This window comes from Hippopotamus amphibius, chromosome 8, assembly GCF_030028045.1.
Source record: "Hippopotamus amphibius kiboko isolate mHipAmp2 chromosome 8, mHipAmp2.hap2, whole genome shotgun sequence".
NCBI lineage: Eukaryota > Metazoa > Chordata > Mammalia > Artiodactyla > Hippopotamidae > Hippopotamus > Hippopotamus amphibius.
The window spans coordinates 99,910,343-99,933,232 of NC_080193.1; the positions used below are offsets into that span (position 1 = coordinate 99,910,343).

A 22,890-nucleotide genomic window follows, 5' to 3' on the forward strand; every position below is an offset into this window, starting at 1 on the left:
GAAATTATGGATTCTTGCTTCACAAAAATATACATACTTACTTAGAGCAAAAATTTTAGACAGTTCCAGGACTGTGCCTTTGAAGTTTAACTCTATATGCACTTCACAAACACTGAACCATGGCATGTGGATTCTCCACGAGAATGGACATTCTGGAAATTCTTTACCATTAAATTTGATATAATTAACCTATAGAGTAAAATATGACGTATTAACTTTCAAAAACTACTTATAATGCCAATTTTATTTTTTAAAAGTTAAAAAAAGATATAAGTGATACAAAACCACTCATACAAACCATTTTTCGGCTAAAAGTTTCAAAGTGCTTCATAAAATTGCATTATCTTTTACCTGGAAGATATTTGGGGCATAGACATTCAAAGACACACTCAAATTCCAAGAACAGAGTAGATTTCAACTGCTCTAATTAAATCCTGACATGTAGAAAGAAGAAAAGGTTTCTGTGAAATGTTTACACTATTTGATACTTTTTTGTCTTACCCAGAATCAAGCTGTCTCCAGTTAGCAACAGGGACAGATTCAGCGCTATGTGTTCATGTGCAGAGAAGGGTTGTTATCACGACATTCCTGTAATTTAGGGACAGACCTGTGATGAGGAACACACTTGGCTACTGCTGCTTTATTTTCTGTAAAAGCTGGACTGAATGCGCAGGGAATTGTGGTTTTTCTTTCTTAACTACTGGTTATCAACAGATGTATATCCTCATACCTTCTACCAGCTACACCTATATTATATATTATATCCTCTACAATATTATGTATGATATATATTTTCTACCACAGCTACATTACTCTGCCTCCCCTTCCGTTTCAAGACACAAGAGCTTCACTAAAGCTGGACACCCTTGGAGTGGTCTCTCCAATTGAAACATCCCAAATACCTAACAAATGTAATTTAAAAGACTGGCAGAATATACCATACTTCTCCAGATCCCAGTTCCTGATGAGTCAAATTGTCAATTTCCTGGATGAATTCAACTTCACTATCACTGTGATATTACATTTCTCTTTGTGTACTTTTGTTTTCAAAACATTTTGTCCAGATATTTGCAAGAAAAGCCCTAAGGTGATCAAATACTATTGCTTCCCCAGCTCTCCCTCCAGTCTTATCAATAAACCATTCGCAGCAAAATGGAAAGGATAAAAAGACTGAGAAAAAGATAGCATTGGATTTCTAAGAATCCTTTTGCAGCACAATTTGAATAATAATCAGCAGGACATTTTCCTATTTACCATCTCATCCACGCATATCGTGCTAAATTCAATGGGTAATGAGGCCTCATCACAAGGGTGAGATATTTGCACCTTTTTGCAGATGTCTTACTTTTGAAGTTTCATTAACTGTCAAAGAGATACACCTCACTCTTGGAAATGTGTACTCATTTATTAGAAGTCAACGCTGACTTAATTTAGGTTTTTTGATTAGTTGGGGATAACACAGTCCACAAAAATAAAAGAATAACACATATTGGAGTTTTTTGCCTTATAATCCTATTTGAAATCACCACCTTCCTTATTTTCTAATTTCTAATTTCACTGATTTGAGGTTGAATTGCGGCCAGCTCTTTACTTTTCTCAAATACAGCATATACAGCATAAAAATGATACAATGATGCAGTCCTAGCTTTAAAGTAAATTTAGGGGTCAAAGGGCAGCAAGTTTGCAAATACTTACAAATTATTCAGAAAAAAAGGCATGCAAGTTTGTCTCTGTACACATATGCATATGGAAAGAAAGAAAAAAAGGAGAGAGAAAAAAACACTTCAGTTAATGTAGTAATATGTTAATATCCAAGGAATCTGGATGAAAGGTACATAAGAATTCTTTATATTTTGTAAATTATTTGTAAGTCTAAAATTATTTCACAGTAAAAGAAAAAAAATCTAAGTAAGTTCTGAGGTTAAAAACACATAAGTGAGAAAACAGATTAAAGAATTTATAGACTTAGTATATAAGGATGCTCTTAGACATAATTACTGTTGGCTCAATCTTGTAAATCAACAATCAATACTCAAACACTTACGCTGTTTAAAGTCACTGGTCTACTGGCAACATGCAGCAATATACATTACAAAAACCATCATCCTTAAACAATATTAATGTTTCAGCTACAGCTGTCATTAATTATTTAAGACTTACTTCCTAAGCCAGCTGGTAGGCTAGCAGGCAAGACTTTTCAGAGAAGGAAGGGAGAACTACGAAAAGAAAACCCAGAATGATTTTATCCTAGTAAGAGAATGCTTTCTGAGCAACCTAGAACCCATGTGTATATACACAAGGGACTATTTTCATGAGATACAGCAAAATAATATGACTGCCCAAAGGAGGCAAATCTCTCCCAGGCTATGTATGCCAGTAAAACAAAGGATCAACTTGTTGAAATATTGGCCCAGCTAGACTTTCTTCCATTAACAATTAGTTGAGACACATTTTTTAAAGCAACAGAGTAAATGAATGGCTGTGTGTCTGTAATAATTTTGACTTAAAATGTCAGCTATATTTGAGATGCCATGTGCATTTAATCAATGTCTCTATGTTGTAAAATAAATATACTTCAGTGTGACTGCTATGCCAGCCATAAATCATAATTCACAAAGACAGGACATCTCATCCTCTCTATTGATAGTCATTAATGACAGTACTGATTGAAATGGTATCTGCCTGCCATATTATTGTTAAACAGGCCATTAGAATTTCCATTACAGCCTATAGCCTACCACTGTTTCTCTTTATGCTGATACAACTCTTCTGGAATAAAACATGATAGATTTAAAGTTTAATATTGAAAATGCAAAACTTAAGAGCAGAGCTTATCAGCAAGTTTAACCTGTATTTCCAAATGAAGAGAGTTCCTTCTGTTAGAGATTCCAGTATTTAAAGGATTTCTCTCTTTCAGAATTAATACTTGAGTTTTTTAAAATAACTTCAGATTAAATAAAAAACAAGAGGGCTTCCCTGGTGGTGCAGTGGTTAAGAATCTGCCTGCCAATTCAGGGGACATGGGTTTCAGCCCTGGGCCAGGAAGATCCCACATGCCGTGAAGCAACTAAGTCTGTGTGCCACAACTACTGAGCCTGTGCTCTAGAACCTGCGAACCACAACTACTGAGCCCATGTGCCACAACTACTGAAGCCCGTGTGCCTAGAGCGTGTGCTCCACGAGAAGCTACCGCAATGAGAAGCCACCGCAATGAGAAGCCTGTACACCACAGTGAAGAGTAGCTCCAGCTCACTGCGACTAGAGAAAGCCCATGTGCAGCAACGAAGACCCAATGCAGCCAATAAATAAATAAATATATTTAAAAAAACACAAGAGAAAAAAATATCAATCATCATTTCAAAATCATCAGCCTATTGAAACATCTGCAAATAGAAACGTGACTGTTAGTTACTATTTTTAGAATGGATTTCTTAGAATCAAGAATTAACTCAGTAATCCACTGTTAAATGCGTATAATGGGCAAGACAGTGAGCAATAGCAAATTTGGTGTCAGCCATGCCCAACACCATAGGGTTACTGGGGAAGGGGATTAGATAGAGTCCCACTAACGAGGATGGATAAAGGCTGCAGGAATCACACAGAGACAAAGAGGCTGCCTTAGGTCAGCCAACTAGTCTAGAAATGGTCCATTCAGGAATATTCCATCAGCAGCAAAGGCCATGGCAGTGAAGAAAACAAATGATAGGTGAATACTTGAAAGTCAGATAAGATGCATGAGGTTCAAAGAAGACTATTCTGTAACTAGATAAATGGGGCTGGAGACAGAGCCAGGAACGAGTGTTCTAGGCGTGACCTGTCAGAAATAAACAAGTTCCACTACACCAGGACTCTAGTCCAGGATGATAGGGTTCAAAGTGGGGCCTACACGGGACCAAGGGTACTAGGCAATGCTACCAGGAAGACTCCAAAGTAAAAGCCATCAAGGTAGGGAGGTAGCACTTTGTTTAAGAGTCATGGTTACTCAGAGCTCCATAGTTTACTGAGTTCTGTGGTGGGGCTACCAGATGCCCAAAGGGAAGAGCAATTACACAGAGCTGACCAGGGTCAGGGGAGAGACTACTGATAATAAACCTATTTCTGTGTTTCATTCAGGAGACTAAGACCAGGAAAACTGGGTTACATTTATGAGAATACATGAGGGGAAGGCAAAGGGAGAAAAAAAAATGAAGCCAAGGCAGAGGTATCGGGAAGAAAACAAAAATCCATGAGTCATGGTTCTCATATTCAGGGTGATGCGAAACCAGTGGAAAATACCAAGATGATGCAGACCAGTTCAAAAGCAAGTCTAGAGCGATCAGACTTTTCCGCAAAGTGTGTCCTGAGCATGTTGAGATTGAGAAGACGTTGGGTGAGCTGGAGTTGGAAGGCTGACCGAAGGATTCAAACTGTCAGAGGAGGGAGTGGAATCTGCCTGAGGGAGTGAGAATGACCTACCTTGCCCCTCATCTGCATTGGTTGCAGAGGTTCCCTGGCACCTCGGTTTATTTTTAACGATGCAAGAATGATGATCTGTATACATGTTGAATGCTTAGGTTTTTGGATTACTCTTGCGTTTCTGTGAGTTTCTTCCACCTACTTCCCTCTACTCAAGTCACACTATGGGGAAGGAAGTTGCAATTGAAAGTAGTAAAACAAAATAAAGGGGATAATGAAGGCATGCCAGAAATGTGGAGGAGATGGGTCGTCTGGTGTAGAGCGTCTTGGTCAAAGGTCTAGAAAACTGGTCAAAGCTACCTCTTTCATTTTACAGACCATCTTCATCATACCAGCTGTTCCTTCACATACATTGAAAATTCCAGGAGGCAAAAGGAAGGTAGAACAAATCTATGCTATTGATTTTCTATTATACATCAACTACAGTTCAAATTTAAAGTGGAAAATTAGTCCCTGGGGGAGAAGAAACCTATCAATGGGAGGAACTAATACCAAAAGCTCCAGAATGAGGGTTTTTACTGTTCACTGGTGATTTTGTCGGCTATCAGAGTCACAAACTGTTATTTCTGGTCGATGTACCCTCCAGCTCTCTCTTGAGTTTTGAATTACATAATACTTTAAAGAAATCTTTTGTTGCCATGTGCGGTGCTGCTTTTAGTCATTCTCTGTTGAGACATTTTTACTTTGATTTCTGGAGCTATGTGGCTTTTTTCAGATACTAAGAAAGCTTTAGGAGAATAGATAGCAACTCAGGTACAGATAAGCACAAAAAACTAAGACAATAGAAGAGTTTAATCAAGGTTTTTCTTATAGCGTCTGCTCTTTTATGTTTTTTAAAATTTGTAATATAAATATTTTAAATTTGCAGTATTAAAAATAAAATTACTTTAAAATTTTTATTTATTTATTTATGGCTGCGTTGGGTCTTTGTTACTGTGCGTGCACTTCCTCTAGTTGCTGTTAGTGGCGGCTACTCTTCGATGCAGTGCTTGGGCTTCTCACTACGGTGGCTTCTCTTATTGCAGAGCACAGGCTCTAGATGTGCAGGTTTCAGTAGTTATGGCTTGCCGGCTCTAGAGCACACAGGCTCAGTTGTTGTGGTGCATGGGCTTAGCTGCTTTGCAGAACGTGGGATCTTTCTGGACCAGGGATCAAACCCATGTCCCCGAATTGGCAGGCAGATTCTTAATCACTGCACCACCAGGGAAGCCCTTAAAATTACTTTTTATTTTTGTTTCATTTTTCAAAGAATTTTATGACTATATAGTGACACATAAACAAAGGGTGGGGAGGGAAAGTGGGGGAATGATCAGATCTAATTGGGAATGTAGACTAGGGTGATCTACTGTCCCGATTTGCTCAAAACTGAGGAGATTCCCTGGGTATGGAGTTTTCAGTGCTCAGACTGGGATGAGCTGATCACCCTAACATAGACCAAAGGACACACTGAGTATGAATACGTTCAAAGGACAAATTTTTCATTTTGCCTCTAATTAGATTTTCTACTTTGGCATGTTAAAGGTTAATAGTCTTGGTCCACTTTCTCCAAGTTAGTGCCAGTCTACCTTGTGAAACTGACTTTTCAGGTACCAACCCTTATCTAAGTCTACAAACACATCTATGCTCTAATCATTTTCAGCCAGTGGCCACGTTAGCTGATGACCACAATGGTGATTTATGCACATACTGCAAGTGTATAAAATTACGTATCTTTCAAGCAGATAAAAACTTCCATTCAAGAAGGCAGTTACGTTTACATACTGAGATATCTTACTTTCAATATTTTTACTAAGGACACTGCTAATGGTTTAACCACATTTTATGGGATTCAGGGATGCTCTGGTTATTTAAAAGGACCTTAGCAAGTTTTATGACACTTTAATAAAGCCCTACCACATTTTAAGGAAAGGCAGCATGTACCAAGAGAACACATCTGACTTATTCACTGTGGTTATCTCCAAACTGAAAACAATACTTATTAGACAAGCAATCACTATTTGTTGTATGAATGAAAGATGTGTCAGGAAAAAAGAGAAATAAGAGATTGGTTGCTTACTCTGAACATGTTTTTTATGTACTTAGCAGTGGCTTGGTCATGAGTATTGAATAAACTGTTTCAAAAAAAGACTGGGGATTGCCCTACTCAAAAAAGTAGTTTGGAAAGAGATACTGAAAACCCATTTATTCAAAAAAGGCCTGGAGTTGGTTTTTTAGGGGTGGAGAGGTAGAAAGGGGCTGGAGGATATACATCTGAATTCCATCTACAATTATGGTTGTAACTTTACAATTTGGCTCTTAATTTTAAATCCTATTTTCATTGTTAACAATTTCATACTTATGGGTCACCTTAAGTAGATAGTAAATTTAAGTAAAGGGTTTGTGTTGTATATCTTTTTCTGGGTTTCCCCAGAGTAGCACTTAATACACACTAAAGTAATGATCTGATTGGCAAATTTTTTCATATCATTTTAGAAGGATATTCATCCTTCCTACTGTTAAAGTACTTCAAGGAGGTCAATTCCACCACCTATTCAGAAACCTCATCCCAGTGCTTAACAACCATCTTCTCCTTTATATCTAACCTTATTTTTTTCTGATAGTGATTTGGGCCCATTTTCTCTAGACCTGCCCTCAGTGGAGATGGTGAACAGCTGGTTACTATTACCAGTTAACTCATCCTTCAACCTTTTCTTCAAGCTGAAATTAAAAAAAAAATTATTAACTCTCAAAGCAGTTCACCCCATTTCTTATTTTTGCACCACTTCCACTGTTTTATTGTTTTCTATACTATTATCTAGAATGACTAAAGGGTATAACACATTAACATCCAAATAAGTCTATTCCTATTAGCACATCGTATAAGCCAGTCAATCAGCAAAAGCTTATTAAAGGCCAACACGGTGAAAAGCATTGTAAGGAAGTCCCTTTGCTTAAAGGAATTTACAATCCCACTGAGGACATGAGACAGACATGTAAAATCCAAACTGAAAACCGAGTTAGCCTATGGGAAGTACTAAATGAGGATACACGAACTACAGAGTTTTGATGAGAGAGACATGCAGGTCAAAGAAGGACTCGTAAGGAGATAGGGCTTAAGGTGGGTTTGGAGGCCTGGCAGGACTCAGAGAGAAGGAAAGGAGGTCATCCTAAGAGAAGGTGCCACCTTAGGGCTTCACAAATCTCGTTTTGGGTAACAGTGAGTAATCTGGCTGGAGCGGTGAGTTTGCAGAAAGAGACAGGAAAAAAACAATGATTGAAAAATAAATTTGAATAAGAATATAGAGGGTACTGAATGCCAAACTAAGTAATTCTATTTTTATAAGTTAGTGGTTCCCAAACAGAGGTTCCTGGGATTGGATGCAACAGAAACATGAGAGAGTCCCAGGCCCTAGTTTAGACCTAATGAATCAGAATCTCTGATGATATAAGACCCAGTGATCTATAACTTTAACAAGCTCTGCAGATGACTCTAGAGTACAGTTGGATTTTTGAGAACTACTAGGTAATTGGGAATCATTTCAGATCCTAGAAAAGAACATTATTAATAATTATATTTTAAGGATGTGCTATGTACCAGGCATTTTTCATACGTCATTTAATGTACTCTCAAAGCAATTCTATTAGGTAGATGCTATTATTATTCCAATTTCACAAAAGAGGAAATCGAAATACAGAGTGGTTAAGTAGTTGCTGAAAAAAAATGGAGCTGGGATTTGAACCTAAATAGAATGACTCCAGAGGATCTGCTCTTTGCCACTGTGCTATATTGCATTTTAGGGCACAAGGTGCTCGTTAAATATCTGATAACTGAATGAATGAATGATTGGTAGCTGTGCCTGGGATGAACTTGAATGAACAAAGGAAGAAAGCAGACAAATCAGCTGGGCGTCTATTGAAGCAATCTAGTCATAGATAACAAAGACCATGATCAGAGTATGGCAGTGGAAATGGAAAAAAGAAAAGGCCCAGGTGGAAGAGACAACATTTTGTAAGTATCAACAGGACTGCTGGCTGATAGAAGAATGAGAATGGGAAGAGGGAGGCATTCGGGATGTCATGGGATTCCTGGCAGTGCCTCAAACAGAATCGGGGAAGTTGGGATGAGCTCTTGACTTAGATGGGTGAATGATGAATTAGATTTTAGACATGCTGAAGCTGAGGTGAGGCTGGGCCATTACGCAGAAATGACCAGCAGCTAGCTAGAAACAAACCTGGATCGCTTCCAAAATTGTGGTGGATGTTATTTAGCATGGTTGAGAATAGTTCTAGATGTGCAACCCAATGATATTTGTATATCTCTTATCCATTTTTCAATTTGTATATCGCTTATCCATTTTTCAATTTGTATACCTCCTATACCTGTTTTTAATGGTTCTGGGAAGCCTCTTATTCTATGAGGAAAACAGGTACACTTATTATACCAAAGGTTCAAGCCTTTTCCCTTCATTATTAAACATCTCATGTTAAGTTGTTTTATACAGTGACTTGAGAGAAAAACCCAACGAATGGCAAAAATAAAGAATTATGGGGGTATGAAAGTGTACACAGAATTAGGACAGGTATCAATGCATTGTTAAAGCCTAATACAATAGTAGCAATGATCAAGGGGGCTCTTGGTACTGTTATGAGTTCAAAGTCTGTCTCCAGACAGGCAATTTCACTTCTCCACGCCTCTTTCTTTACTATTTGCCACGTTCAGCTCCCAGGCACCTGGAAGACAGATGCTAGTAAATTACATTGAGGTTCTCAGATAAAAGGTGCTAAGTAAAGAACTAATTCCATTTTTCCTTCAAGCAAATTATTAAATCTATACATGTCATAATCTAACAGTATTAAGTAAACATCCCACAAGGACATGACATTGTGCTGGACACGGTATAAAGCAAATTAGGCAAACACAATCTCGACTAGGAACTAATGAGTGTTTATATATATGAATAAAACTGTTGTTAATATGTTTTATTAGTTATTTAACATGAGTATGCAAATGGGCCCATTAGGAAATCCTTTGCATTTTATTAATCCAGCATCTTAAATGATTATATTTCACCTTAGATGCTAATGAAGTTTATTTATTAATGTGTCGCTTCCACTTTAGTGCTTGTGAAAGTTCTTTTTAGCATATCAATTTCTTTAAAAGTTAAGCCAATTTTTTTTTCCACTGGACTTTTGTTCTGATCTGTCAACAACTCTAAACCTCATTATCCAAGAGAAGGAATGAGGTAAGGGGGTCTATTCTTCTTCAGTGCTCTTTTGTAATTCACATTAATGTTAATGGGAGCTAGGCACGCATATTAAGAGGAGAAGAGAACCCTAATTAAACAAATAGCCTTTTGGTTGACATTCTACGTGATCATTTTTTATTGTGATAAGTATGAGAAAATCATCTTGCTTTGGACAGCCATAAACAGAACTACTGAGCAATCAAGCGAACACAGGGTAGGAGGGGAAGGTGATGAACAGCAAGCAGCGTTTAAAATGGTTTTGAAAACAAGCTACCGGTACATTTTTATATGAATTAACTCCAGTGCCCCTCACCTCTCCACTGAACACAAACCACCCCCACCCCCCCCAAAACAAGAATGATAAACAAACATTTTCAGACATGCTTGACCGCTGAAAAAAAATTAAAGTCAGTCACCAAACACACTCCACATGCTGGGCACTGTAGCAGTTCATTTGTCTGCACTCAGCCTATCGGAGGAGTAGCCCGTCTGACTCTGGGTCATCTTTTAGTTAAGAAATAAATGCTGACCAGGCAATCCTAAATTTGTTTGATCCAAATTTAATCTAGACATTTTAGTTACCATACTTGCATCTCTCTCCATCATTTTATATCACTTGCCCTATTCTTAGAGGCTCCCTCTCCAATTCTTTGCATTCTCCTGTTCACAATCTATTCATCTTATGATGCTAATTTTCCCCTCTGGTGCTTAGCTGCAAATGAACAAAAGCTAGGATGTATAATACATAAATATATAAATATTATCAGCTATCACACCACTGGGTTTAATGGAAGTCAATATCGGTATATTACACTCTCTACTTTGCAGTTCCATTATGGGCTCAACACTGCTGGTCATAAAAAGTAGCATTCTGAGTCCAGGACTGTGATAGTAATAATGAAAAAAAAAAAAAAGGGTCATTGCTCTTCCCAACTCAAATGAAAAATTAAAATTGCTAGGGCACTTAGCTCAAAGGAAAATTGGCAAATTAACAAAATGAAGAAACAAAATATTCATGGCTCATACTGTGGAAGAGAAAGTAAATAATTTAAGATGGACTGTGAGGTAAGAAAATTCAGAGTTACCAAACAGGCAAAAAATGAGCCTAAATTCCAGTGTTTTCAGCTTCTATTACTTTTCCTCTGCAATCATAGACAGCCATGGAGGAGGGTGGATGGATGGCTGCACCAGGAAGTAGCCTCTGACATGCAAATTTATTTTTTTTTGCCACAGTCATATATTTCTTTCAGACTCAATACATGCAGCTATTTTACCCTGATCTGCAAGGCTCTGTGTCTTCAGTGTATTTCTATATCCAGCTTGAAGCTGAATTACGAACTTTGACCTACTTTGGCTTTCATTTTTCATCTGAAATTTCATGTTTCCAAGTGGCCTCTACTTTGTGAAACCAAGCACCTTAATGCTAGCCTGTGGTCAGCCTTTTGCCTTTGGGGAAATGACTGCTACAATTTCACTGGCCTGGCTACATTAGCTAGGTTACCCTTCATACTCATAAAGTTGAAGGGACAACCAGACATTTTACAACCACTTTCTAGAAAGAGGTAATGACAGCAACGGCTGCATTACACTTATTGTACAGGAGACCTATAACAGCTGTTATGGGATCAAGGTAAAGAGGAGAAATGTATGACAGATATGGCATGCTCCCTGGAGATTTAAGTATTCAGTCTATCTAACCTAATTTAAAGATCAAGTCAAAATGTATCTTTATAGGTAATGTATCGTACAACAACTTCCAAGGCAGTCCAATGAAATAACTCTGAGCCTTGCATTAAGAATATCTAGTCCAAGACCCATCCATACATTCTGGCCTGAAATATTGGAAGAAAAAAAAAAAAAGCAAAACACACAAAAAACCTGATTTTCCATTTGAGTCCATTTCCTAATTGTATTCAGCAATACAAAGTTTTGTCTTCCACCAAGTGATGAAATAACCTTTGAAAATAGTTCATGGTTACATTTAGAAAGGGGTGCCCCAAAGCCTATAAAAATATAAATGATTGAATGATCTTAGTTTTCTCATTACTTCTTAGAGTTTACTATGCAAAATTATTCAGGCTAAAGACAGCATGGCCTCCTGAAACACATAACAGCAATTAGAGGAAAAGTGAAAAATTGAAGCAAAACTTTGGTGGGCTCCAAGTGAAAGGCAATATTTGATAGTTGGCTTTTGGGGGCGGGGCCTTGAAGAAAGACAAGAAGGGAAGTCTACCAAGCCAGGCGCCATATCGATAGCTTTGCTCACAGAAATGGCTGAACTTAAATTTCACAACTCAGAGAGGATGAATTATTGTTCCCAATTTACTGATGAGTAGACTGAGACTCAAAGCGATTGATGAAGGCCACAGAGCTCGTAAGGGGCAGATTTTCAATTCAGTTAAGAATTAATTTGGTAGTGGTGATGTCTGTGCTGTTTGTGGTGGTGGACGAGGGTGTGTATGTGTGTGTGTGTGTGTGTATAGGAGTGTTCTTTTTAAAAAAATTCACAGCAGATGCATTATATAGAGTTGCCCTAGTTTCAATAAGATTTATACAGGCAGATATTGTGGGTTCGGTTCCAGACTACGGCAATGATAACGCAATAAAACAAATCACACAAATGTTTTGGTTTCCCAGTGCATACAAAAGTTACACAGATGAACCTATTTGCTGGGCAAGAATAGAGATGCAGACGTAGAGAATGGACTTGTGGACACAGGGAGGGAAGGGGAGGGTGGGGCAAACTGGGAGATTAGGACTGACATATATACACTACCATGTGTAAAACAGATAGCTAGTGGGAATCTGCTGTATAGCACAGGGAGCTCAGCTCGGTGCTCTGTGATGTCCTAGATGGGTGGTACAGGGAGGGGCTGCAGGGAGGTCTAAGAGAGAGGGGATATGGGGATATCTGTATACACACAGCTGATCAACTTCGTCGTACAACAGAAACTAACACAACATTATAAAGCAATCATACTCCAATTAAAAAAATAAAGTTTAAGATAATTTGAAGATTTTTTTAAAAAGTTATGTTTATATTATACTGTGGTCTATTAAATGTGCAAGAGCATTATGTCTAAAAAACAATGTACATACCTTAATTAAAATATACTTTATTGCTAAAATATGCTAACCAGCATCTGAGCCTTCAGCAAGTTATCTTTTTGCAATAGTAACATCAAAGATCCCTGATCACAGATCACCATAACAAATAAATAATAATGAAAAAGTTTGAACCATTGCACGAATTATGAAAATGTGACACAAAGACATGAACTGAGCAAATGCTATTGGACAAATGGCCCCGATAGACTTGCTCGATGCAGGGTTGCCACAAAGCTTCAATTTGTAAAAAATACAATATCTGAAAAGCAAAATAAAGTGAAGTGCAATAAAATGAGGCATGCTTGTAGTATATTTTAGTATAAAATGGATGAAACATAGATGCTTTACCATTTGCAAAGTTTAGAAATAAAAGTTGTTGCCTCTGTGTTTTAAAAAATACCTACGTCATTAAGGTTCATGATTTAGGTTTTTCAATGTAGCAACTGAACCAGTGCATTCCTGAGGCATACCTGCATTAACTAAGTTAAGAAGAAATAATAAAGAATATCCAACTGTTGGGTTGGGAGGAAGAGAGTTAATATAAACAGCTACAAATCAAGTTCACCATTCAGGTTACAGACCATGTGTCTTCAAAATGTTTATTTCAGGTATGAAATATCATCACTTCAAAATGATACTTCAGGTATCATATATACTAAAACAGACACAATTTGGGTTCACTCTTTGCTATAGATTTATATGAAATTGGTTTAAAAATAATCTTCCCATATTCCTATGCTGCAAAAAAGAAAAAAATGCAGGAATAAAGCGATCTGGCATTAGTACCCCAGGGTGCTAAGTTCCGATAACGTATCTGCTAGAAATTCAGTGTAGCCTGGGCAGATGCACTCCATATCAGGTTGGTAGACAGTTACTGAGCGTGAGATGACACCATCTCTTCCGATGTTACCTTCTTCATAGCACCTACTATAGCCTGGAATAATCTCAGTTATTTTGAGTGAGTTGCTTATTCTCTGTCCCTCACTGGTATGTAAATTCCACAAGAGCCATGGCCTGGAGGTCTTGTTCAGCACCATATAAATCGACTATTGATTCCCTTGAGTTGTATCCTAGGCAAACATCCCACCAGTTCCCGAGAAATTCATTGCTATAGGCAGTTTACATGTTTTGGGATATTTTGCTTGTTTTTGGTTTTAACTCACCACAAGAAATTCAAAAGTCTTTGATTTTTTTCTTCCTTTGTGAAGATAAAAAAAAGTACCACTAAAGCAGAGATTTATGGCTGTACGCCCAGTGCCTAAAACAGTGCCTGATGCAAAGTAGGCCTTTAATAAATGGTGTTAAATAAATGAAGAACAATTATGAATGTGCTTGGCAAAGAGGAGGCATTCAACAATATTACTAATCAAATGAATATGGGCAAACATATTGAAAACAGAAATGAAATCCCTATGGGCAGGCTTTACTCTTTGTTCTTTGTTAACCCATCAAAAAAGGAGTTTCCTGGGCCCACCAAGGAAATAGAACAAGATAGTTGATCAACCGCAAGCCTTTCCATTTAGGGTCCAGAACAAGTGGACAGTCCAGAGGTTTTTGAAGTGAGTGGTCTATAATATCAGGAGGAGACAATAGCGGCTATGATGTAAAGGAATGGATTTTAAACACAAATCTGCGGCAGAATTCAGCTTAAAGAGTATAAGGATTGACACATTTACTAAGTAATTAAGAAATCAAGAACTAAATTTTGAATGTTCCACTCTAGACAGGGCAAGATTTTCTTAGCTCAAGGATATTTTTCTTCAATGCTTAGAAAACATCTGCTAGACCCCAGGAAGGTGGAGTAGGTCTGATAGCCATGGGGTTGTTTATTGAGGGGGTTTGAACTTCACCCTTTGGCTGCAAGGAGCCACTGGTGGTCTTTTCCACAGGGTAGTGCCACGAAGAATACAGGAAACACATAATGACAAATGTAAGCATTTTGACCCTCTAAAATTCTCTTTCAACAGCAGGTAAAACAGAGCACAGAGGGAAACTACTGAAGTTGGTAGGTTATTAAGCTGTATATTTTTCAATATATAATAATTCAATAATTTCAATATACAATATACAACAATTAATGGCCTGTGTAAGAGCCATAGTTGAATCTACAAGGAGGTAATTCTGAAATCAACAAAGCATATGTATACTGAAATTGGACAAGTATAAAGGTATGTTAAAGAGACCCCCCCCCATAATTTTTTCAAAACAAAAGTAGGTTAAATTAACTGAGCTGAACTGTGCTACTACATGTCACCAACACAAAGCGACCAGTGAATATCAGAAAAGTACACAACACTTAACTTTCCACAAACAAGAGCAAAGCCACTAACACACTCACACTTTCATGATGCGTGGCTTGGGGAGGGGAGGAAGGCAGAATTTCAGTTCCCGCTCACACCCTTGGCCAAGGGCCACAGTACATGGTACAACTACACAACCTACATTAAAGCCCTATGTTCAGGAGAGTGTCTGTGAAGTGCATATAATGGAAAAAATAATACATATTTAAACCACACATCTAACTCCTTGAGATACTTAGAGCAATCAATCTTTTTTAAATAAGAAACTAAGTCAATAGAGTCTGAGCAACAGATGAGAGTTAAAGCAAAATCTGTTGGCTAATGGTAACAGCTTTTGTGTTCTTTGTTGTTGAAAATGTGCATGTAGCAGCATCTTCAATATGCTCACAAACTCAGATGCAAAAGGCTATGGAAAACAGTTGCTATTTTTATACCGGAGATAAAATCAAACACCACCTTTCAGATCTTAAATTTTGCTAAAATAGTACAAGGAAAGAAAATCTGAATTGCTAGATGTCTCAAGGATGTAGGACCTGTGATTTCTATCACAGAAAAACACAGCAAATATTAGACAACAATAGGAAGAGCCACCTCTGTACTCTAGGCAATGGAGTATGAACCTGCCAAATCACATCATCTGAAATAAAGTACAAAGTTAAGGCTTAATTTAGTAATAGTCTAGAAAATGGGATACGTGAAGCTCTATTAGTTTTTATATTTATAGACTACTCTAGTTAAATCTTTATAGTTTTCTTCTTTAACACCTTAAAGAGGACTTTTTACCTTACAAATTACTCTGATATTACAGAAGTATTAATAATTATGATACTAGCTATATGGTTTTCTACTGATGCTGAAAAATTGCCACACACTTACTGGCTTAGACAACAGAAATGGACTGAAATTAAGCTGTTGGCAGGCTGTGTTCCTTTCTGGAAGCTCTCCAGAGAAAATCCACTTCTCTGCCTTTTCCACCTTCTAGAGGCTGCCCACAGTCCTTGGCTCATGGTCCCACCAGTCACATACTGTATTTCTCTGTATTTTTCTCCCATAGTCACATCTTCCTCTTCCACTTTTAAGGCCCCCTCTTACTACCTTGGGCCCATGGGGGGAAATTCAGGATAATCACCTTAAGGTCAGCTGGACAGCAACCTTAATTCCATCTGCAACCTTAATTCTCCTTTGCCATGCAATGTAACATATTCATAGGTACTGGAGACTGGGACACGGACATCTTTAGGGAGGCCATTATTCTACCTACCGCAAATAATTACTATTTATTGAATGTCTGTTATTTGCCAGGCACTGTTCTAAGCAAATTACATATAAACAAGCAAGTATAATTTTCATAATAATAGTAGATTTCATTGTTATTCCCATTTTTTAGATGACAGAGAAAGACATTAAATAACTTTCCCAATGTTACCTAGAGAGAAAGCAGAGAACCCAGGATTGGATCAGAGTTACACATACAGAGTCTGCACTTTTAACCTCTGAACTCCATGACTGCAAAGGTGATTCTCATGTAAATATATTGCAGTTGCATGCTGTCATTATTATCAAGGATGATTATCTAATAACAATCATACTAGTTACCCACAATAAGGGCAAGTTTAAAATTTTAAATGGCAAATGGAAATACAGAGTCTATAGAGACCACCAGGAAAAACAGTTGTTTTGAGAGATTTATCCACTGGTGTCAATATTATTTGTATCCCTAAATGTCACTTCATAATTTCAAGTGCATATGTATGTATACACACATACACATGCACACATACACACAAACATTGAGAGAGAGAGAATATATATATGAATAACAGATATAGGATGGAACTTTCCATTTCTGTCTAAAATTTCAATGGAAGACCCCAAACTGAGAACATTTGATGACAAACACCACCCAGCAAGGACTTCACTGATGGTCCAGTGGGTAAGACTTTGCCAATGCAGGGGGTGTGGGTTCGATCCCTGGTTGGGGAGCTAAGATTCCACATGCCTCATGGCCAAAAAACCAAAATATAAAAAGTCAGAAGCAATATTGTAACAAATTCAATAGACTTTAAAAAAATGGTCCACATCAAAAAACAAACAAAAAAAAAAGTGAAAAAAAAAATACCACTCAGCATTCTTAAGGAAGACATCTCCTAACAGTTTAATAAGAGATGCCAAACTGGCCCATCAACTATCACCTCCCATCACTCACATTCAGCCCATGGAACAGAAGGGTAGAGGTTGACAGACGGATCTTCTTCGGAGGGAAATTATAGGAGTAAAGGAAGTAATGGAAAGAGGTGCTTCCTTATCTTGCTCACAACAAAATAAGTGAGGAGGCAACAAGAAAACCCCTCAGAGAATTTGGAAGCAATTGTATAAAAGGAGACTGACATCCCACTTTGTAGCTGTTTTGTTTGGTGATCTGAAGATGCCAGGCTAGTTGGGGGATCTCTATGGGAGAGCAGTGGGAATGTGCTGCACTTCCATCATTTGGAGGGGCAAGAGTTCAGAATCCTAGTGAGCTAAGCAGATGTTCTAGAAGGAAGTTAGGCTAAAGTCACCTGGAACTGACCTCATTCAAGAAGTCTACCAGCTGGGGTAAGGAGACTCCAGGGTTGTGCTACCTGAGGTCAGAGGCTGAGTCAGAGGGTCTTAGGAAGTCAATGGAAAAATAAATCTCCTATATCAGTGATTGGTATAGTAAGGAGCCCCCTGAAAAATCCACAAAAGTGGCCCACAGAGGGCCTCAACCACCAGATTATACCAGATACACCCGTTAAGTCAAACCCTATCTTTGTTTTAATAAAGCCCTTCCCTTCCCCGGTTCTAGAGTCTTAGAAACACGAGGAGGTGGAATCTTGCCGCCCGCCACACTGCAGACCCTTCCTTGGGGTTGAGGCCTGAGGGGCAGAGAAGAAGGAAGTTCTGATTAACATTAGATGGTACATTCTAGCCCCTGACAAAGAGGTTGTTCTAATACCCAAAAGTGACCAGAAGGCCAGCAGCCAGAAAACTGAGATGTCATCAAATTCTGGATATCTTGACAGATTCAATAGGGCATATTTGAAGGTAGCTGTAGAAGAAATAAAGTTGTTTTCTGACTGCACCCTGCTGAGCTGTGCCTAGTCAATGGATTGATTGCCTCACCATCCCACCGAGTTAGACAGCAGTATACTAGCCTTATTTTAAAAGTGCGTTAAGCGAGGCTCAGACATTAAGTAACATGTGTGATGCCCAGCAGCTTGTGAATGAAGGTCATGGGATCAGACCAAGGCCCTCTGACTCCAGATGCAACAACGTCTCCACTGCACCACAGTGCCTCTGTAGGTGACAGCTAATGTGCCCACAGACCTGGCCATGGGCACACCTAGAATCACGGGGGGAGGGTGGGAGTGGGGTTGTGATTCTTCTACCCTGTTTTCTCTGATTCTTCTACCTCTGTGTTCTAGAGGTCACAGTTGAGTACACCCTCACCTCTTTCTTCCCCTATGTTGATGGAAGAAGCATTTTCTTTACCTACATAATGCTTTGGTACCAAGGGCTATGGGCACTGCCCAGGCCTCTACCAAGTGTTGGCTTGCCTTTGACATAGATTTATGACAGCTTCCTGTCATCACCATGAGCATCAGGAGCCAACCAAGAAGGCTCCTTCTGCCTCTGCAGAGCAGGAACAAGCACAGTCACCAGTTAAGATTTTTAACCATCTACATACAATCCAGCAATCCCACTCCTGGGCGTGTATCTGAACAAAACCATAATTCAAAAAGATACATGCACCCCTATGTTCATGGCAGCACTATTCACAATAGCCAAGACATGAAAACAACTTAAATGTCCATCAACAGATGAATGGATAAAGAGGATGTGGTACATATACACAATGGAATACTACTCAGTCATAAAAAAGAACAAAATAATGCCATTTGCAGCAACACAGATGGAACTAGAGATTATCATACTAAGTTAAGTCTGTCAGAAAGAGAAAGACAAATACCATACTATATCACTTATATGTGGAATTTAAAATATGACACAAATGAACTTACCTATGGAACAGAAACAGATTCACAGACATAGAGAACAGACTTGTGGTTGCTAAGGGGGAGGGAGATGGGGGAGTGATGGATTGGGAGTTTGGGGTTAGCAGATGCAAACTATTATATACAGAATGGATGAACAACAAGGTGCTACTGTATAGCACAGGGAACTATATTCAATATCCTGTGATAAACCATAATGGGAAAGAATATGAAAAAGAATGTATATACATGTATAACTGAATTACTCTGCTGTACAGCATAAATTAACACAATGTAAATCAACGATACTGCAATTAAAAAAAAGATTTTTAGGCATCTAGCTGAAGAGAAGGGAAAACTTGCATTTTTTTTTTTTTTTGAATGCACACAAATGAGTGATTTCATCAGGAGAAATAAAACAAAACAAAACAAAACCAAACCAACCCAACTGCCTTCAAAGCAGGTCCCTACCTCAGCATGGCACCAAATCCCTTCCTCTTTATTTTCCTTTCTGGATCTTCATTTCCTTCTTTCTGCTTTTTCTCCTTGACTTTCAACTTGCCCTTTTCCTTCTTCTTCTCCTTTTCTTTCGTTTTTTTGACTTTCCTGGCTTTATTTTCCATGTTTTCTAGCTCAGAGGTCCCCTGAGGGGTAGATTCACAATTCAGAGCTCCTTGGCCAGAGTGAGAGCTCTTATCAGACAGACCATCTGTACAGAGAAAAAAAAATCAACACACACGGTCAGGGGCACTTACTGTTAGTACCTCAAGAAAAGTTAAAATGTAAAATACAGTAGAATGAATAAAAGCACTCCGAGTTCTACCCCGCCACATGGCTATGTGTACCCTTTGAAGAGACAACTGCCTAAATCTGGTTACTTCAAGCAAGGTCTGCTGTTGGGAGTGGGGGACATTGGGTGCTTGGCCAGCGGTATCAAAGGTTTGATACATGGTGAAACACTGATCTCTCTGAAAGCAGCTTGTTAACCTTGATCAGCTCAGAACGCCAACATGCTGGGAAACAAACAGGGTGAGTTTATTTCCAGAAGTTTTTGAGTACAGCTATAACCCAACTGCTTCTACCCAATTAATGCAGTCAGTCCTTGGGTAGAGGCTGCATCTAATGACTTGAATAAGAATGTTAAGAGATGCATACTTAGTGCTCCTACCCTAAGGGTAAATGACAGTTGGTCTTCGCAGGAAATTGAAGGAGAACATTTCTTTAGTGGCTGCACTGTAAAATAAATTGCATATTGCATTATCCAATTCCATGTTCGTTAAGCCAAGGGCAAAACATATCAGGAAAATGAATTACTTTTAATATCAAAAATATAATTGTGATCTTTAAATCATTTTTCTCTGTAGTTAAGCACCCATTTTTGCCTATGATTCGCAGATAATAACAAGAGGAAGAAACCATTTAAGCAAGCTCATTGCCCTACCAGCTTCTAATTCTTCGGGTCCATCATAAGATTTGTCAATGGCTGCTCGGAAGCTCTCGTTGCAGCCCCGGCCACGGACCATGTGCGCCCGAGGCCTGTGGAAGGGAAGTTCGTTCTTCCTGACCTCGGCAACTGCAGTCTGCAGACTCTCCAAAGAGCTGGACTTTTTCAAACCCAGAGTTGGACCGAAATCTTTGCTTGGAGAGTCTGGGGAAAAAAAGAGCAAAAGGTCACCCTTCCCCTAAGCAGGCAGTGTGGTGGAGAGGGAAGGCTTGTTGTTCTGTCTCAAGGTGGGGGGGGCGGGGGTGAGGTTAAGTGGGTGGGACTTGGTGTCAAACCCCAGCTTTGCCACTTTTTGTGACTTTGAGCAAGTACTTTGACTTCTCTGAGCCTCAGTTCCCTTTTTTATAAAGTTGTGGGAAGATTTAAAATGATAATATGTCATATATAGATATAAACATGCATGCGTGTATATATATATATACACGCATGCATGTGCACACACACATGCATGAATCTGAAAGGCTATAGCGATCTATAGACATTGTATGTATGAGAGTGTGTATATGCACACACACACACACACACACACAGTTGCGCACACATACGGAGCACCTAACAGTGTTTCTGTCACAGTTCTCATTCCAAGCACTCCCATACATTGTAGTTTTATTATTTCTAACATTGTTCTCATAATTATTAAGTAATGTATTATACACAGAAATCAAAGAGCATTGAAGTGAGTGTAGTTTTTGTAGTTAAACAATTTACCATACTCTAGCACTGTTACTGTATGGTGAATGCAATTCATTTAGTTGACAGACAAAGCAAAGCAAGAAAGAAAGCAACTTTTCTGTGTCAACGCTTATTGTTCCAAATGTATTTCTATTTGGGTATCTAGGAAAGGGGTAGTTTTTTTTGTATGATATAATATTCCCAAAAAAACTAGGTGAAGTTTAATAATGTGTGTTCTGATATGTAATATTTTTCATTTGTACTATTTGTCTTGCCGTGTTACCTGCCTCCTTTCACCCATGCCTTGACCTCCATTCCCACCCACAGCCAGGCTCCTAGTTGTCTGTAACAGGATTAGGCTATATAAATACCGGCAGCACAAGGATTATTTTAAAAACGGAGGGAATTCGAGCAGGACTCTTTTCCACCAGAGCCAAAGCTCATGATCCTCTCCAGTTACGAAGATTACAGTCATGAAGGGGCTATACTTGCATTTCTGGAAATAAACTACTTTGCAGCTTTTTAGTAGATACAGGTTGAGTACATATTAAGGACTGCATACATAAAGTACCTACTTTAATGCCTGGCATATAGTAAGGCTCTGTAAACAGCCCTATCTTTTCTTACGCTGATTGCTACTTTTGCTTCTACTAATGCTGCTACCATGAACATCATCACTAGGTAATACAAGGAATACAAAAGAAGTACAACCAAGGTGTAATGCCTATATAGACATGCGTAAAGTTAAAAAACAAAAACACCCCCCCCATATATTGTGAATATGTTAAAAATAGTCAAAATAATGTCAGTAATGTTAATAACTAGCAATGGAGAGAGTGCTCAGCCCTGTTCTGAGTGCTTTACTATTACTAACAGTTGTGCTACTGCCAGCATCGTTCCCATTTTACAGATGAGGAAACTGAGGCACAGAGCAGATAAATACCTGGTCTAAAGATAAACAATAAGCTTCAGAGCTGGGAACTGTCCTGAGGCAGTCTAACTCTGCTTTCTCTGCTCTGTACTGTCTAAAGTTGTACTTGGCCACCACCCTCTACTTGACTATGCTCAAGCTACTTAAAATGGCCTCCAGTTTCCTCATCTCTAAAATAAGACCGTTAGTCTAGATTAGCCTTGAGCCTAGTTAAGCCAACAAAATGCAAAAATTGATTGTTGTTTTACAGTTTCATCATTAACTTAAAGGAAGCAATTTTGCATTTTGAACAATATACATGATGACAAAAAACACTGCATTTTATAGGCAACAGTGTATCATTAATAAATGCAACAGAGATGGGATTAAGCAAAAAAACAATTATAAGAAATTTCAGGGACAAATTTCAGGTGCTACTTGCATACCATAAATAGTAAGAATATATTGCTACTAAATCCAGAAAGGGGCATATTTCTTATAGTCCAGAAAGGAAGGTAAGTGGAAGAAACAGAAATTGAATAACATCATTTCTGACAAGAAAACAAAAAGTGACATAAAGGCTTGGTGTATTAAAGCAACAGTAAAAGCTCTGGAGTTTACAGAAAATATTTTACACCAGCACTCCCTAGGGATCTGACATGAAGTTTGGCAAAAACAAAAAGATGAAAACGATCTGAGA

General features: G+C 38.4%; 1 protein-coding gene across 3 annotated transcripts in view; it reads right to left on the reverse strand.

Annotated features, from left to right (window-relative positions):
* The window catches only part of PARD3B (par-3 family cell polarity regulator beta), a 977,181-nt gene that overhangs the window by 277,695 nt on the left and 676,596 nt on the right, over positions 1 to 22,890 (reverse strand). For all 3 annotated transcript variants that reach the window (XR_009055026.1, XM_057744363.1, XM_057744365.1), the window contains exons 17-18: positions 20,546 to 20,752; positions 19,576 to 19,813 (exon numbers count right to left, since the gene is read on the reverse strand). Coding sequence is in view for 2 of the 3 variants with exons in the window: in XM_057744363.1 (XP_057600346.1) it covers positions 19,576 to 19,813; positions 20,546 to 20,752 (445 nt within the window). In the remaining variant the exon portion in view is untranslated. The remainder of the gene's footprint in view (positions 1 to 19,575; positions 19,814 to 20,545; positions 20,753 to 22,890) is intronic.